The sequence below is a fragment of the Dermacentor andersoni genome, chromosome 2, assembly GCF_023375885.2.
Source record: "Dermacentor andersoni chromosome 2, qqDerAnde1_hic_scaffold, whole genome shotgun sequence".
Lineage (NCBI taxonomy): Eukaryota > Metazoa > Arthropoda > Arachnida > Ixodida > Ixodidae > Dermacentor > Dermacentor andersoni.
In genome coordinates, this window is record NC_092815.1 from 104057817 (window position 1) to 104074839 (window position 17023).

The following is a 17023-nucleotide window of genomic DNA, read 5'->3' on the forward strand; positions in this document are numbered from 1 at the left end:
ATAGGCAATGGGGCGGATGTTTCAAATGATTCTGCTGTAGGCGAGCCTCCGTTGCTCACAATTGCTGAGCATTCGAATGTAGTATCCAACTTCTGCTCTGTAATTTCAATACATTCCATGCCTTGTCCTTAGGCAGCATACGCATTCGTTTTCTCGATTAAGGAAATTTATTGTTTTGATAACCTCACCGTATTTGCATCCATTTAGGAAAAGTGGTGCTCTATTATTACACTCTGTTCACTGAACGAACGCATCACTCTGCGTGCATCTAGTAGCGTGCTGTTTGTGTGTTCATTACTGTCGTTGTGAAGGTGCGCTATTTATACGATCACCTCTCAATTGCTCCTCATTCGCAAGCACGTCAGTTGATCAAGCGTCCTGATCTGAGCGGCATTACACGTGCACCAACTGACATAAATAAGGCTTCTATTTTTGTAACAAATGGACTTCCGTGTAATCTTTCTATTTTCTTAAGCAATAAGAAAATATTCCGTCTTCAATTCGATAATCGATAGAAGGTCATTACTTTTCTATAAATAATCGTGTTCCATCTTTTTTCTCGAAAATTTCGCTATCTGAGCGCCCCTACTATTATTACTTCTTTCCACCTTTTTTTCTAGACCTGCATTGCGAATCCACGTTAACTTCCATAGTTACATTTGGAATTTCCATACCTTCTCGGCGACTGCGCTTAGTTCCGGCTTCCTGTTTCGAGTATTGTACAGCACAATATAGAGTTACTGAGCTCCAGCTATCATTAGAATTGTCAATGTCATTACTATGGTTAGCTCTGCCTGCAGGCATCTGGTTCCGTCTAATGCCAAGCCTCTTTCTTCTTGATCTGATGGTTTTCCCGTTCTTTGACGATTCCTGAATATTTCTCTTACGCGTCGCAGTGGCTTAGCTGCTATGGCGTTGCGCTGCTAAGCACGATGTCGCGGGTTCGACACACGGCCACGGCAGCCACATTTTGGCAGCCACGGCAGCCCCATTTTGGTGGAGGCGGTAATCCTATAACGCTCGCGTGCTTAGATGTGAGCGCACGTTAAAGCACTCTAGGTGGTCAAAAATAATCCGGTGACACCCCACTATGACGTGCCTTAATATCATACCGTGGTTCTCGCAAGTACAACCCCGTAATTTTTTTAATCGTTCCTTTGCTCTAAGTCGAATGTCACTTAGTTCCCGCTTGCGGCAAAATTTCTGCTGTTCAACCAATCCGACAAGCTAACTTGATATCGAAGGTTTCGGGCTGTCATAGCCTGTTTTTTTTTCTCCCTCTCTCTTTCTCAAAAGAACGTGCCTGTCTCCGCTCTTAGTGCCCAACACCCGACTTCATTTGGCGGCCCCTGAGATTATCTTCGTTGAGGTGTCATTTATTGCCTCTGTCTTATGCTCAGCCTTCTATTTAAATCCTCATATTTTTTTGCGACAAACTGCCTGTATTAAATTGTTTTTCTCCAAAGAGCCAGGATGGCCTGCTTCTTTCCTCGGAACGTTTTCCACTTTTACTCTTCAAATTAAAACAGTATATTATCTGAACCAGTATACCATTAGCAACAACACATAGTTGCTACACACAACACAGTGCAGAAAAGCAGAAACGAAAACGATACTACCTATTTCAACGTATTCCAGTTCTGTGCACACATACGCAGAGTTGGTTACATTACTGCCGTGTTGCGTAGGCATAGTTCGGAGCGGCATTAGTACAAAATTAAGCGCTACGACATTTCTCAATATGTATGTGGTTCTTCGCTTGCCATCAGAATAACTGCTTATGAAGACGTTGCAAGCGTAGTTTCATCTTTTTATTTTCCCCTAAGCCCATTTCTTTTTTACTTCCCGCTGTGAGCGGCAAGAATGCAAATCATCTAGAACGAGCAGCTGCAGCAGTATATCTTTCAATGTTGCACATAAATATCTTATGAAAACTATTTATGTGGGCAGTTACATTCTTTCAATGTCATGTGATATTTGAGATTGTTCGTGGCAGATGTATGACACTATATACGGGGATCGTCCATTGGAGCTTTTAGGTCGCGCTGATGTGTTCCTCGCGAGGCATGTTTTACGCAAGCCTGAATAGATTTTGTCTTGCAGAAAGCTTTAGAAGTGACAATTTTAAAACTTAAAAAAAAAAAGCTAGGCCTAAGCGTTTCTTCTATCGACACCAATGGCGAAAGACTTCATCTGAACGTTGCTACAATTTCGACTTGTTCACACGAGTGGGTTTTCATGTGACTACCAAATGGCTGATTATCTGTGCTTAATCAAAGGGCTCCTTCATGCGCATTCATGTTTGTTATTTTGTTATAAATAAATGGGCTTCGCGAGAAAACTTCTTGCATCTTTCTCGCATCTTTTGCCTGAAGCCATCTGCATTGTTTCAGGCTGGCTACATTTCTGTAGCATTTATTAAACAGTAAAAGAAGCCCGTCAACTCGCGCAAAGTGCCTCAAGTGGCCAGTCGCGCGGCATTTTGCGCGCGTTCGCGGGCTTCCTTCACGCTCAGAAAAACTCTTATGTAGCGCGTATTGAGCAACGGCAAGCTGTGTCAAGCGTTTCTCATGTTGCTATACAGTTTTCTCATTGTCCTTTTTCATTTAATTATAATAATTGAGAAGTTGATTAATTAATTAATACAAATTATCCAATTAGGCGGAATGCAATAAAATAAAGAAAACAAAGAAAACATCCGAGTATCTTCAAGCGACGGCAAACGACATTACCTTGGTTCGGTCCAGCTACGCGGCGTTTACATATTTTTAAAGTTCGGCTCATGTTACCTGAAACAACCTGTATAGTACAGTTATAACGATGAGTGCACGTGCTTGGCTGCTACATTAGATGTCTATTAATTGCGATAAATATGGTGGAAATTCACGCTTTCTCACTTGGCCATAACCGGAAGAAAAAGATGGATTTCGCCGAATTTCGATATTGCAGCCTGTTTATAATTTTTACGAGTGCTGACGCATTTGTAATTTTCATTCGTTTACGTAGGGGTTATGGCGGACTGCTTATAGGTTGTAGCACTCTTAAGATGTAAACTTCCACGGACCATCGTTTATTTCTTTGGTTTAGCTTCGCCAAATTGTTCTAAGGTGCACGTTCTTTTATTTTGAGGTCGGAAATTGGATAACAAATGCAGTACTCAATTACTGTTCTTTATAATAATTTGAGGCACCAAACACTAAACAATGTTCCGCTTCTTCTTTGCAGGCACGTCATGACGGAGCTGATTGAAACCGAGAAGACCTACGTTCATGAGCTGTACAGCATTATTCAGGTATCGCAACTTGCGCACGTTGTCTTTCTTGCTGATCTGCTACAGTCAACGCGACTGTTTCTTGCGAAAATCTAAGAGGTACAACCGAACAGAAATATGGTACCAGGCCTAAATATTGTCTCCGAGTGAAAAGTAGTTTATTGGCCTTCGTCAAGCAAGCGGTTGGTTATCTTGAACGCTTTCTGTATTACATAGTCTACATTAGATGAGCAAAGCAGATGTGAGACTGTCTGGAACGAGAGGCAAGAAAACAGTAGATTCGTTATTCTAGGTGCAGGAAAGTACGTAACGCGGACGCCGTAAGACATTGTCGTAAATATGCATCCGTGTGCATTGTCATAACCTCTGCAGCGTTTCATAATGCAATTTGTGTGCAAAGATACCGTTCCATGATTTCTCACTTACAGCGGTATTGCTGCATTGCTGCTGGAAGTTATGCAGGAGCCTGAGCATGCAAACGAAAATTAATCGCTCGAGAAACTCCCAGAATGCGAAGTAACAAACAAATGTGAATAATTCTTTTTTATATAATTTAGAGACTGTTCTTTTTCATCACATCACGTCACTGTTCACTAAAGTGAACTCCATGATCAGGGTAGCGTATAAGGCAGCCCTGGGGCTCCGCAAAGAACACGTGCACCAAGAGAGGCTCTTAGTGTTTACAACATATATGAATAACACGCCGCGGCGGTGGTCGTTGCACAAATAGAAAGTCTGAACTCAACAGAACACAGAAGGACCCTGCCGCAAAAGTTGAGATAATCGCTGAGAGCTCAGTGTGGTGGGGGAGAAACAGTTTTGCTACCCAGACGAACAAGAGAAACTTCTAGTTTCACCAATCTCAAATAATATGGGCACTGAACACCATCAAAGCAGATGAAAAGCGCGATCAAAGACTTTACAAAACAAATATGGAAGAAATACATAGATATACTACACCGATGTGTGTAGAATGGCAACAGACAAATTGACAATAGTGGTCCTCAACCAGTCGATAGCGATAACGACCTCCATTCGGAACCCTTCTACCAGCACGGCCAAGGCAGCAGCCATAGCGCTAGCCCTTCGAAACGCAGAGGCAAAATAACAATCTGCATTGGTCATGATGGACTCCCTGGTAGCATGCCGTTCATTCATGACGGGTACCATACCACACAAAATTTACAGAATGCTGAGCACCATACCACGCGATAATGTGGTGCCCGGCGCACTCGACTCGAGGAGAACGAGAGGGCGTACCGAACTGCTCGAAGAATAAGCATCCGAACACCGGTCGGGCCTTTCGAGGAACCTCCGATCCACCCGCACGACATCCTCGAAAACCAAAGAGAGACAAAAATACAGCCGCCCACACCCCGACCTTACGGGAGAACAGCCCATGGACTGGCGCCGCATACAAAGAGGCACATAAGCACACCTCCTTATACTTAGTAAGATACACCCTGCACTCTATGGGGACACCTTTACTTGGTTCGGGGGGCGGCCTACTCTTGCCCGCGTCGCGTGAACGTGTAAACTATGGCCTCCAAATTTCAATTCGCCCCTTGCGGCGCAAATACCAAGTAACAGGCAGTGGCAGGTTTGGCTTGCTAGCGAAGATCTAGAGAGCCAGAGAGCTCTTCTCGATCAAGCCCAGCGAACCGCAGAGACCAGTGTAGCTCTGGACTGAGGGACCCGTGCATCTACCGCGCAGAACCCCTAACATAATATTTATACTACTACTACTACTACTACTACTACTACTACTACTACTACTACTACTACTACTACTACTACCACCACTACTACCACCACCACTACTACTACCACCACTACTACTACCACTACTACCACTACCACTACTACCACTACTACCGCTACCACTACTACCATTACCACTACTACCACTACTACTACTACTACTACTACTACTACTACTACTACTACTACTACTACTAGTCTCACATTTCGCTCTTCATATCATAGCAACGCGCGGGATTAGTACGGCAAGTCGGTTTGCCATAGTGGCGAAGCCTTCTCGATTTTTGTCCGCTGTTGATGGTTAACAGCGCGAAGTATTCAAACATTTGTCGTCATTTGTAGTGTGCCTGCTAGCGAAACAGTGTTTGCTTCGCATCGCTACAATGTTGGTTCGAATTAACACTGACACAGAACGTAAAACACCTGTTTTCACGCAATTCTGAATTATTCGATTTGTTTTTTTTTTCTGTTTCCTCTTGTTATTATGAAGATTATTGTTATAATGTACTTATATCTTTTCTTAACAACATTGAACCTGAAACATTGAAAATTGATTTGTAGAAAAATATGGGACACTCTGAAGTCGCACATTATGTTCTCACCCAATCGCTGATGGAATTGTGGGTGATGTTCCACAACAGAATACATCCGCTGTAATGGGAAATCGACTACTGTAAGATGAAGTTCTGTCACTATAATCGTACTGATACTGATAAACTGATACTGATACTGATACGGTAAAGTACTGATACTATAATCGCAAAACGAGTCATCAGTATTCATATCCGCCTGATCATTTACTGGGCGCAGTATGCCAAGGCAAATTATCGGTCGTGCCATCTTGAACGACTCAACTCTCATTAGATTGTCCAGATTACGAGCAGCGCAGTACTTGGGCAGTTCACGTGAGGGACACCACGTGAGAACACCGCGAGCTGATGACTAAATACGCCGTCGGAAGATCGAAACAGGTACTCCGATCGCGGCAGAGCCTCCTACCCCCATAAATCGCTCCTTTCTCCTTTATGAAATCGCTAGAGCATATTATCAAGAACGCCTGCGCCGTTTATTACAGAAGTCCTTAAATACCCTGACAAAAAAAAAATGTACCGAAGGCTTCTGAGGCCACGACGACTAAATTTTCGCCTCATGCCACAGTTCTGATACGAAGTGCTAGAAAAGAATTCTTTCGGCAGAGGATGTGAGAGTTGGCTCCGGTTAATACCGAGGGTATAGTCTTCATTAACACATGTTGCAGCGCCCATTTATTTTTATTAAATGGCCCGTGCAACTCTCTCTGTTCCAGGGGTACAAGAAGGAAATGACGAACCCAGAGATGAAACACCTCGTGCCTCACTCCCTGTACGGGAAAGCTGATATACTGTTTGGGAACATGGAGGCCCTCTACCAGTTCCACAACGAGTAAGTACTGAGCCGTGCGATGTATGCTTTCTTTCCCTCTCTCTATTTTGTTACGATAACAACTATACGGACCCTCCGGTGACGCTGGAGGCGTCGGCGTCATGTCAGGGCAACGTGCATGCCGTTTCGCGGGGCGAAAGGGAACGCCGAACTGGCTTTCCGCGTACATCGGACGCAGCGTTACTCTGTCGAACACGACACGCTATGCTCAAGCTCTCTGATCTTAACGCAGAACCAAAAAAGGAAGAAGTAAGAAAATCATGAGCCATTCCACTTTGGGAAGGTGGATGGCCAGCGAAGTTGTTTAGTACAAGACACAGAGGTTACACAGAATGTTCAACATACGTACGAACATATTTATTGTCCTGATCGGTGGTCATCTTGACGATAGGCATGCGCACACATTCTCGTATCACCTCTGTTATTAAACGCGTCCTTCACGTAAGACAGTGAATGGCTAATGCCCCCTTGAGCAATGGTTCATACCACCGTGAGTAAAAAAAAATAAAGAAAGAAACGTGGCTTCCTCATTACGATGACAGAAGGGAAATGAAATCCTACGCTGGAATGATGAGAGGCAACGGAGCCAGCTGTGGAAGACGACGACGATGCTCGAGCCATTGCTCATAATGATAGTTGTTGATGACGACGACGACGATAGTTTCCTCTTTCCAATGAATGGCTCAATGATCGGCAACGGAGCCAGCTGCGGAAGGAGACACCGACCACGAACGCGTTCACACGGTTGCGCCAAGAGGCGCTAACGAGCTAGTTCGCGGGTTGTTCGCGGACGACGGAAAGGCCGTAGCTCTAAACAGCTTCGCTGTAAAAATTAACGTTTTTACGCTTCTCCCGAAGGGTGACGCACTGACAGTGATAGCAGAGTGTAGCGCTGTGCTTTAAATCCTCGGAAGGTGTTCTATGAATACGCGGGTGCGCCAGAATTTCTGGCACACTTAAAAGCCTTAACACAGCGTGCAGCGATTGTAATCGCGTCGCGCATGCGTCACTGCGCTGCCCGTAAAAAGCGGCGTGAGATTATGAGCACTTATATTGCTTTGCTCCTTTTTTATTAGCCTGAGAATATTTAAGATAAAAGGCATGTGTTGTAGATTAAGTATATCGTGGCTTTTTTTTACCGTGGTTGCAATGCTCAGAAATACTGAGGAATAATTCAGTCAAGAACGTAAGACTTGATGAGCAACGTTCGCGGTTCAGTATTTTAAAATCTATCTTGCTTATAAGGGCATAACTAAACACGTAGCAAACATATACTTAAATATTATACGGAGCTCGACGACGACGATGACGGCACAAATTTGCCTGGAGTGTACAAGCAGTGTCTGTGCAGCTTATCTCAAGCAGATCCTACCGGAAACCATCGCTTAATTGTTGCATTCATCCTCCGGTAGTTTCTACTCACTCTTTTCTTTTCTTTCTTTTTTGGTTTTTGTTTTGCCTGCGCACGATGCCAATCTTTTCCAAGCAAATGGGTACGGTGTGCAAGAACACCCCCACCCCATAGGCTTGTTTTTTCATCAAAATTAAGTTAGGTTTGGTGCAAAGTGGCCTCCAACATGTTCCTTGTACAACTCTGGCATATAAAAAAATCAATTGTTTTTTTGTTCAAGGGACTGAAGTCGCTTGATGATGTGGCCTTCGATTTCCAGTACACATCCTTGTTACTCTTTAATTTCTAAAGGAAGTAAAATAAAACGTGGGAAACTGGCAGGTGATGCTGGAGTGCAGGACACCTTAAACAGTTTCTTAAAATAGACTTGGAACAAAATAAAAAGTTAGTGCGAACTTCCGTTCCTGCTCCTAACTCCTCTAACATTATATTCGATCACCGATAATAAAAGACATTAACAAAAGTATATAACGTCCGGATGCGTTATCAACTTACTATTTCAGAAAAAATAAGAATTGCTTATCATGACTGATAAAGGGCTTTCTTTTTAAATATTAAATCAATGCAATGAATACACTCAGTGATGCCAGCTGTTTGGCTTCATAATGTTTTGATTGTAGGTGAGGCTTGTTGCCTGAAAAGGGATTGTGTCTGACTTCCACAATTTCTCTCCCTCTAGTCTCATTATTATGACTGCCTAGTATGGGCAATATAAAATATTAATACATGACTTAAGCAGCCAATGAGCGAATGAACTATATTCAGATAGGGTTACATTAAAGTGGAGCATATTTCTTTTTTACTTATGACCTCAGAAAAGACAGATATGAGGCGATTTAACTTGAATTGTGTTGCGAGGTAAGAGTCAGAAGACTTACGTTTTTCGAGCCTCTGCAAATCTTGACACTAAATTGAAATTAACTATTCAACATGCATTTTTTTGCGAAATATTTGTTGTTCTTTCCTAATGAAAGTGTGGCAGCAATTTCATAACGCGTTTTTTTCTCCCTGCTTTCTTTCGCCGTTTAGCGTCTTCCTACAGGACCTTCAAAACTGCCGAAGTACTCCTGAGTTAGTTGGAACCTGTTTCGTTCAAAGGGTAAGCCATCACTGCAGCTTTGTTTGCTAGCTGTCGAGCGCTTTCAACTTTCCCTGGGTAGGGCAACGTGAACCGATGTGTCACTTTGTTCTTTGCAGAAGGAAACTTTTCATAAACTGTACAGTGCATATTGCATGAACAAACCAAAGTCTGAGGCATTGAGACTCGAGTGTGCCAGTGACAATGCCTTCTTCAAGGTAAGCAACAACGTAGCTGGTTCTTCTAGGTGGTGTTGTTAGATATCACTAATATGGTATTTTACCAGCAAGAAAACAACTTGACACTTATTGCTTATGTTCGTTTCTGACTCGCGCAACAGCCCAATAATTCCCTGTCAGGTGGCCGGCACAACCCACAACATGCGTCGCAACAGTGCGTTACATTTCAGTTTCCCAGAACACAACTCACAATGGAACATTGAAATGCCAGGCAAATCTCGAACACAGCTAAACATACAACCACAACGGGAACTATAGCCAATACAGCTGTCATTAGCAATTCCTAAAGGAATGGAAAGTCGCTAGTTTTTATTTTGTGTTATGTACAATACGCGTGTGAATACGTGACGCTTCCCTTCACGATCACACTGCTCAAGATTATTTGTCATACAACGTGGCTAGTTGTTCCTGGACAGTTCATTTCCTGCTGCAGGTCTAAGATAACGTCCGGTATGGCATGTAAAATTAGCACTTTGCGTTTATTACGCTTTGCATATCATTGTACATTTTTGAAGATCTTCATTTTCGAAATGTGATGCCACTGGAGTACAAACTAGATATTGCGCCACCGAGTCAGGAGCTCTGTCATGCAAATGCACTTATCTTCACATCATGTGCGCGACCCACGGCATAGGAGAGTCGTCAGCACACTCTCGACCAGATCGAGCGTCGAGCACTGTCTTGGCCATGATAAAACGCCTAATAACTTTCATTTCAGTGTGCTATTATTTTGAAATAGATAATAGTGCAATACAGAACAGATTGACGAGATACCTAAAAAAAGCTAGCAAAAAAGAAAACCGATTCAGTTTCAGTGTAGTCGGGGTGTATGTGCTAGCACTTGTAGCTCCAATCTAAAGCATTCATAAAAAAATAAAAATAAAGGACAAATTTATTTTCCACTGTCGGGACATTATGATCTCGAATAAAGCTACCCCTTTTCTCGGTAATATTCAGAACCGTATTGTAATAAAAAGAGTAAAGTCCCAAACAGTTCAATATGCAGCTGAAACTTGCTTTGATAGCCCAGTTTTGTTTGAAATACTTCAACCTGGCAGTACTGCTACAAGCTTTCTGTATTTTTATTGCCTTTCTATTAAATAGCGGCATTTTATTCACCTGTGCTCGCGCTGTTAGGCTTTGCGCGTTTCCGGAATACTGCGTAGAAATAAAACGAAGATAGGGGGAAAGCGTTGATTGCTTCAAACTGTAAACGAATCATAAAGCAAGTTTTATGGTTCCCTGGCAAAAAAAAAGGTAATGTTAATATAGGGTATGGAGTGAACAGGCGACGCCGCATCAAGGTTTTTGCGAAGCTCAACGAGGAGACAGATCTGAAAGCTTAAGAAGCGGCAGAAGCAGCTCCTCGATCAAATTAAGGCTCACTGGTTGTCCCCGTGCTTGTGATCATTTCTATCCTTCCAGACCAAGTTCTTTAAACGCCAGCAGGAAGGGGTCTTTCCTGCAAAACACAATAGATATGATGTAGAGTACGTAACTTCCGCAGTTGGCCGCGAGAAATGTTGCTACAAGCGAAAGGAGAAAGAAATGATTTAATCATATTTTTCGGGAATAAAACACATTCTTCTTTTTATCTAACTGTAAGATACTTCAACGCGTCTAGAAAGGCTGGCAAATATTTCTTTTGCAACTTTACCAACCCCGTTCAGCGCTTCTTACCATGTCATTACAACCTTCAAGAAAAACTGGAAAACCCAGGAATTCTGACATTTTGAATAGTCCGGATATACTCAGGGAAAACTCAGGGAGATTTGTGCTTGTATCAGGGAGAATCAGCTGTAATTTTATTGAAAGGAAACAAAAGTCGTGCTAATGCTGGCTGAAGTAACAGAAAGGAATCGTAACTAATCGTCTCTGACGCCGTGTCTTCGGCTGGAGGAGTTGCCAGCGTGCAGTCAACGACCGATTTTTTGAATGCCCGATTTTTATGACATGTCCGATAATTCGGGCGGCTTCGCGGCACCATGCGAATACTCAGTCACTGTATAAGAACGTATGATATTTCGGGCACAAGAGCCCTTCCGTCTGTTTTTGCAGACTTTTTGCCGTGACCGCAGCTCGGAGACGGCATTAATCAAAGCCACCACCGCCGCCATTTTGATTATCTCACCGCCTCGAACTGGCGCTCTCGCACGTAAATCCGCTGACATCCGTAGCCACCACCGCGGCAACGCTAGGCTTAGCTACGTCGACGTTGGCCGCTGCGAAAAATTCGCCGCCGTTAGCGATGACGCCGACTAAGCTCTGTAATCCTCGCCAATGTCTTCGAAGCACGGAAAGCACAACGCGTTGCAGTATGCAGCTTTTCAAAGTAAGCTTCGCCTCAATACAGCAAGGTTGCGCGGTGAAGCATACGTCAAGTATTGCGGTGAAACTTAAGTGTGGGAAGGGGCAGATATCGCGGGACCCAGTATGTATTTCAGATTTATTGAAGCGTGCACCAGCCATATCCTGTCACAGTACAAGCACCTGTATGCCTAATAAGTCTCCTGGCAGGCGTTCAGAGTTTTTTCGGACGTGCCTGTAGCGATTTGAGCCCATACGGGCATTAAAAGACACGCATTCATGTTTTCGGACTGCCTGATTTTTCGGACGTCTTCGCAACCTCTAGGGAGTCTGAAATATAGGACGTTGACTGTACAACTGACCAAGAGGATACTTTAAATAGTCCGTGGGGCGAAAGCGCGTCGGAAGGAGGACTAGAATGGAAAGGACCGACGCATTGAGGAATGGACGGGAAAGGAAGTGTGCCGCCGCTTCTTTGAAGGAGCTTGAGATAAAAAAAAAAACGAAGTGTTGGCTGACACTGAGATGCAGGTTTCCCTCATCGAACCCAAAATAAGCTCTTAAAAGCAGTGAAATGCAACAATATGGTGTTGTGCGCGGGCTGAGAGTATGTCAGGACACTTGAGGTTGAGTTTCCAGCTGCTGAGAGAATCTCGCTTGTGACAAAGTTTGGTCCTCATGCCAATGAGCTTGCTATCAGTTGATAGGAATAGCTCATATTGGAAAAATATTTGCTTCTGCATGCATCTCTTTGTATTCGTGTTTGGAAATGTTCGACTCGCTTTGCAATGGGCTCTACCATTTCTTTTCGAAGATATTTTATTCACTGTGCATTTTACTAACCCCTCCCTTCTACATTATTTTTGGATAAACACTACTCCTTACTATTGAAACTGGATTAAGTAGCTTTTTATTTTTGAACATATTTAATATAGAGGGACAGCATCGAGTGACGGTGTCAGGTTCGTCTTGACATAAGACCAAGTTCTGTGTCACCCAGGAAAGTTTGCAAGGACACTCAGGGTAAGCCTGGAAAGCTCAGGGAATTTCGAAATGTCCGCTGTGTAGACACCCTGGATTTATCAATTTCATACATTCCTTGTTGACCGGAGTTTATTCTTGATGACCTGGATAGCTGCTGCCTAGGTCGCCTATTTTCCCGCTGCTCATCGTTTAATAAACAACAACAAAGCTTTACGGTCTACCAAGGCTGTTCAAACATGGTTGAATTTCTTTTCTTGCCGTTAGGAATGCCAAAGAAAACTGAATCACAAGCTGCCATTGGATGCCTATCTGCTCAAGCCTGTTCAGAGGATCACAAAGTACCAGCTTCTGCTCAAGGTTAGTCATAGTTTCATTTTTGGGTCCACGTTCTTGCTTTGTGGGTGCCGTAAGTTTGCAGTTAGCGTTTTGAGGAAGAATGCAAAAGAACTTACTTGTTGTTGGGCTAGTCGGTTCATACTTAAAGTAATAACGATGGCGTTAATACGACGAACACAGGAATGTGACAGTTCGAACACTACACTTACGATAGTTTTTTTTTCCCAACCACAACCAACTCGCGACTAGTTCATTATATATTATCACGATTCGCAAGCAGCAGGAACTGATAAAAAAAGGGCAGTGCAAATTTAATTCCAGGCCAACTGAAAAACAATCGCACAGGGACCTCTTCTTCCGTAATGCGCGAGATCTTCGTCTTCCTCTACGTGCCGCGTACTGGACGTGGCATTTGCATCCCTCCATAGAGAGCATCGTCCCGATGCTCACCAAGCGGCAGGAAGATGTCAGACGAGGTGTGGGCACTTCATTCTGAACAATATGGCTTCATGCGCACAATGTGCACAACTTCTGGTGGACGCTGCCTCGCCCTGGAAGAAGCAGGACTGTCAGGGATTACTTCTCATAGTTCAGGTCGCTGATGAGTCGTAAAGCCTTGTACGGCCCAAAGTACCGCCTCAGTAGCTTTTCTGAAAGCCCTCGCCGACGGATGGGACTCCAAACCCACACTTTGTCGTCTGGCTGATATGTGATGTAGTGGCGACGTAGATTGTAGCATCGAGCGTCGTATTCCTGTTGTCGGGCGATTCCGACGTGGGCGAGTTGCCTCGCCTGGTCAGCACGTTGAGCGAAAGCTTCAACGTCCGTGCCTATATCACCGCAGTCATGTGGCAACATCGCGTCGAGCATCGTCGTCATTTCACGGCCATGAAGAAGGCTAAATGGTGTATTTCACGGTTCCTGTTGAGCAGTGTTGTAAGCGAATGTGATGTACGGTAGAATGTCATTCCAATTTTTATGCTCCACGTCTACGTACATACTCAGCATGTCAGCGATAGTCTTGTTCAAGCGTTCTGTTAGGCCGTTCGTTTGCGGATGATAAGCTGTGGTCTTTCGGTGAGCCGTGCCGCTGAGGCTAAGCACTGTCTTTAGAAGTGTAGCCCCGTAAAGGCAGTCCCTCTGTCCGTTATTATCACCGCGCTGGTGCACCGTGCCTCAGAACCAGGTTTTCAATAAAGAATCGCGCTGCTACGACAGGGGTGCCACTTGGAAGGGCCTTGGTTTCTGATGAATAGCGTGTCGGTGGCAACTATTATCCGCCTATATATATATATATATATATATATATATATATATATATATATATATATATATAAATGTTTCAGCACGCGAACCAGTGGAGTGTTCTCTGACAAAGGTAAAGGTTCTTCCCAGTAGGTAGTCCCCAAACTTTGATACCTCGAACACTAGGACGAATGCTTTGCGCTGAAGTTGTGAATGGTTCTTTTTTCCGCTTTTGGAAATCTTCGAGAACGAAAGCCTATTGTCTTTTCAACATTGCCAACGCGATGGGAAACAACAGCTTCGAGTCCTTTGGGTGACGCATCGCACTACAGGCAGCGACGAATCGAAGTAGGCAAGCACGTTGAAGTCTGGTAAGACCTTTTTTTACTCCTGAAAAATGATTCCCGCTGTTAAGATTCCCATTTACAGCGACGGTCTTTCGTTAGCAAGTCGTAGAGCGGGGAGAACAGACCAGCCAATATTGGGAGGAACTTGCTGTAGTACGTGGGAAGGAGCAAGTAGGAACTCAGTTCCCTCATGTTCTTGGGTGTTGCCGCCTTCATTATATTATCCATGTTCTTATCATGAGGCTGCAGCCCACCGGTACTGATCCTGTGACCGAGCTATGAAACCTCGGACCTCCTTTTCCTTCCATAGCTTGACGCCGTACACTCAGAGGCGCTGAAGAACCGCTGTCATTCCACTTCTCTCCTGCGATAACCTCGTTCAAATCGGCGTATACTTCCGGCAAAACATTCCGCACGCTTTCCATTGTACGCTGATATATAGCCGGTGCAGAATACGCACTATATGACAGGTGATTATAGCAGAATAATCCTCGATGTATGTTAATGAAGGTCAGCTTTTTTGACTACTCATCCAGGGGGACCCGGTTGTAGGTGTCTCCAAGGTCCAATGTGCTGTAAACGTTGGCCTTTTTCCCGCGTTTTATTTTATTGTCATCCACACTGGGCATGGGCAAAACGGTAGAAATTTACCGCGGTCTTCGAACAGCAAGATTTTCTAATCGAATCGAATACGAGTATTCGAGAAAAATCGCTGTTGAATATCAAATCGATTATCCCATATTTCCAATTTCTAAAACAAAGTGACTTTAACGGTTTGGTGGATCTTGTTGCAAAACAAAATGCATGTTTACATAATTTGATACATGTACACCGTGATACTTTATGATTACACCAAGTTAACGACGACACAGAAACTAAGTAAAGAAAAAGGAACAACACGTTCACAATGCACGTAGTAAAGTTTGGTGCTTGTTGAAAAACCTAAGGCAATACTACACTGCGTCGGATCGTTTTGAAGGAATCCAAACATTTTGGAATTGTTCAAACAATAAATTGCTTTGTCTAATTCGAGACAGCGAATTGATAGGCTGCCTAAGACGAGAAACGCTTACGAACGGCTGGCAGCTGCTGTGCATACGTGAACTCCTCCGTGTGTTTCTTCAGGAACTCTATCGTATTCGCAACCACTGTGGTGGTGCTAAAGCAGAATAATTTGTACGAGTCTCCAAGCGGAGATAAAAAATTGAAATGACGCATATCATGCTCCGGGAATGAATTACAGAAATTGAAAAGCGCTGTATTGTCTGCTTAGAGGCGCCAAACGTGCGTTGAACCAAATTCAAAAAAAGAAAAAGAGAAGAAAGCGATTGACAGAAAGAAAGTCAAAAAGAAAAAGTTCCCGTGCCTTTTACAGCCTTTGTTACCATGCATTGAGAAGGGGACAATATTCATTAGCGACCGCAGGGTTGCTGTTACAAGAAACCGGGTTGGTGAACTAGTTGGTTTTCCACCTAAAGTATACAGTCTTTGTTGCTTTCCGCGTGTCTTGACGTGCGCGTTTTACGGTTATCTTGTAATATTAGCGAGCAGGCCTAACAGCCGAATTTTAGACCTTCAACGGGAAAGGGGATTCTGCGGTGCCCTTGAAAGTATGTTTCAGTTGTGGAACACATCTGGCATGGCCGAGTTAAGAGGAAGCTTTAGCTCGGGCCCAACTCCGACGCGGCCTATTCAAATACATGTAAAAACGCAAAAACGTTTTTCTGAGATGACCCCTGGACCGATTTCAATGAAATTTGTTGCAATTGAGAGGGAAAGCTAAATTCTAGTGACTGTTGGAAGCGAAATTTTGATTTAGGGCTTGAATTTAGTTCAAAAGATTTTCAAAAATTCAGAAGTTTGAAAAAAATAGAAGCACGAAGTTTACAAATTTATAGCTCTGCATGAAAAAAAGATATACTGGTTCTGTAAACGGAATCCGTTAGATCATTCAAAGCGGACAAATTTGATATGGCATTTTGCATCTTACGTGAATTTTTTACGTTGTTTACGAGGGTTCTGCAAAAGTTGTAATTATATATTAATAAATTTTTTGAGATTCATGTGTAAGATGTCCGCTTTAGATGTGCTATCAGATACAATTCACAGAATTGCGATATTGTTTTTTCTTGCTGAGTTACGGAGTTGTAAACTTAGTAGTTTCGTTTTCTGGAAATTTGCGATTTTTGCCAATTTTTAATAAAAAATTGACAACCTAAATCAAAAATTCAAAACCAACAGTCACTAGATTTTAAGTTTTTCTTTTAAAGCCAACAAACCTCGTCAAATTCGGTGCAGTGGTTGCCGAGAAAAACGAATTCTCCTTTTACATGTATTTAGATAGGAGCACCCGAGCTAAAGCTTCCTCTTAAGATGGGCAAGCGTCTCTGCAGAGGTGGCTGTACAGTTACCAGCACACACCTTTACATACACGTCTTGCCAGCACAAGCACACATTCTCGCACATAACGCAACAATGGAGTCGTAACGATCTGCTCGTGGGGGGCGCCTTCTGAAAAAGTAATGATTTCGAACGATCCTTTATCTATTAAGCACTTGTGTGAACCCTATATGCTTGAACTATTTCGTGCTAAACCATTAAGCGTTATTATTATTATTTATG

At 43.4% G+C, this 17023-nt stretch overlaps 1 protein-coding gene across 3 annotated transcripts in view; it reads left to right on the plus strand.

The window, feature by feature from the left end:
* LOC126541509 (guanine nucleotide exchange factor DBS-like) overlaps window positions 1-17023 on the plus strand; it is a 331349-nt gene that overhangs the window by 298963 nt on the left and 15363 nt on the right. For all 3 annotated transcript variants that reach the window (XM_050188294.3, XM_050188296.3, XM_050188295.3), the window contains 5 exons: window positions 3226-3292; window positions 6339-6454; window positions 8895-8964; window positions 9063-9161; window positions 12738-12830. In XM_050188294.3, coding sequence (XP_050044251.1) covers window positions 3226-3292; window positions 6339-6454; window positions 8895-8964; window positions 9063-9161; window positions 12738-12830 — 445 coding nt within the window. The remainder of the gene's footprint in view (window positions 1-3225; window positions 3293-6338; window positions 6455-8894; window positions 8965-9062; window positions 9162-12737; window positions 12831-17023) is intronic.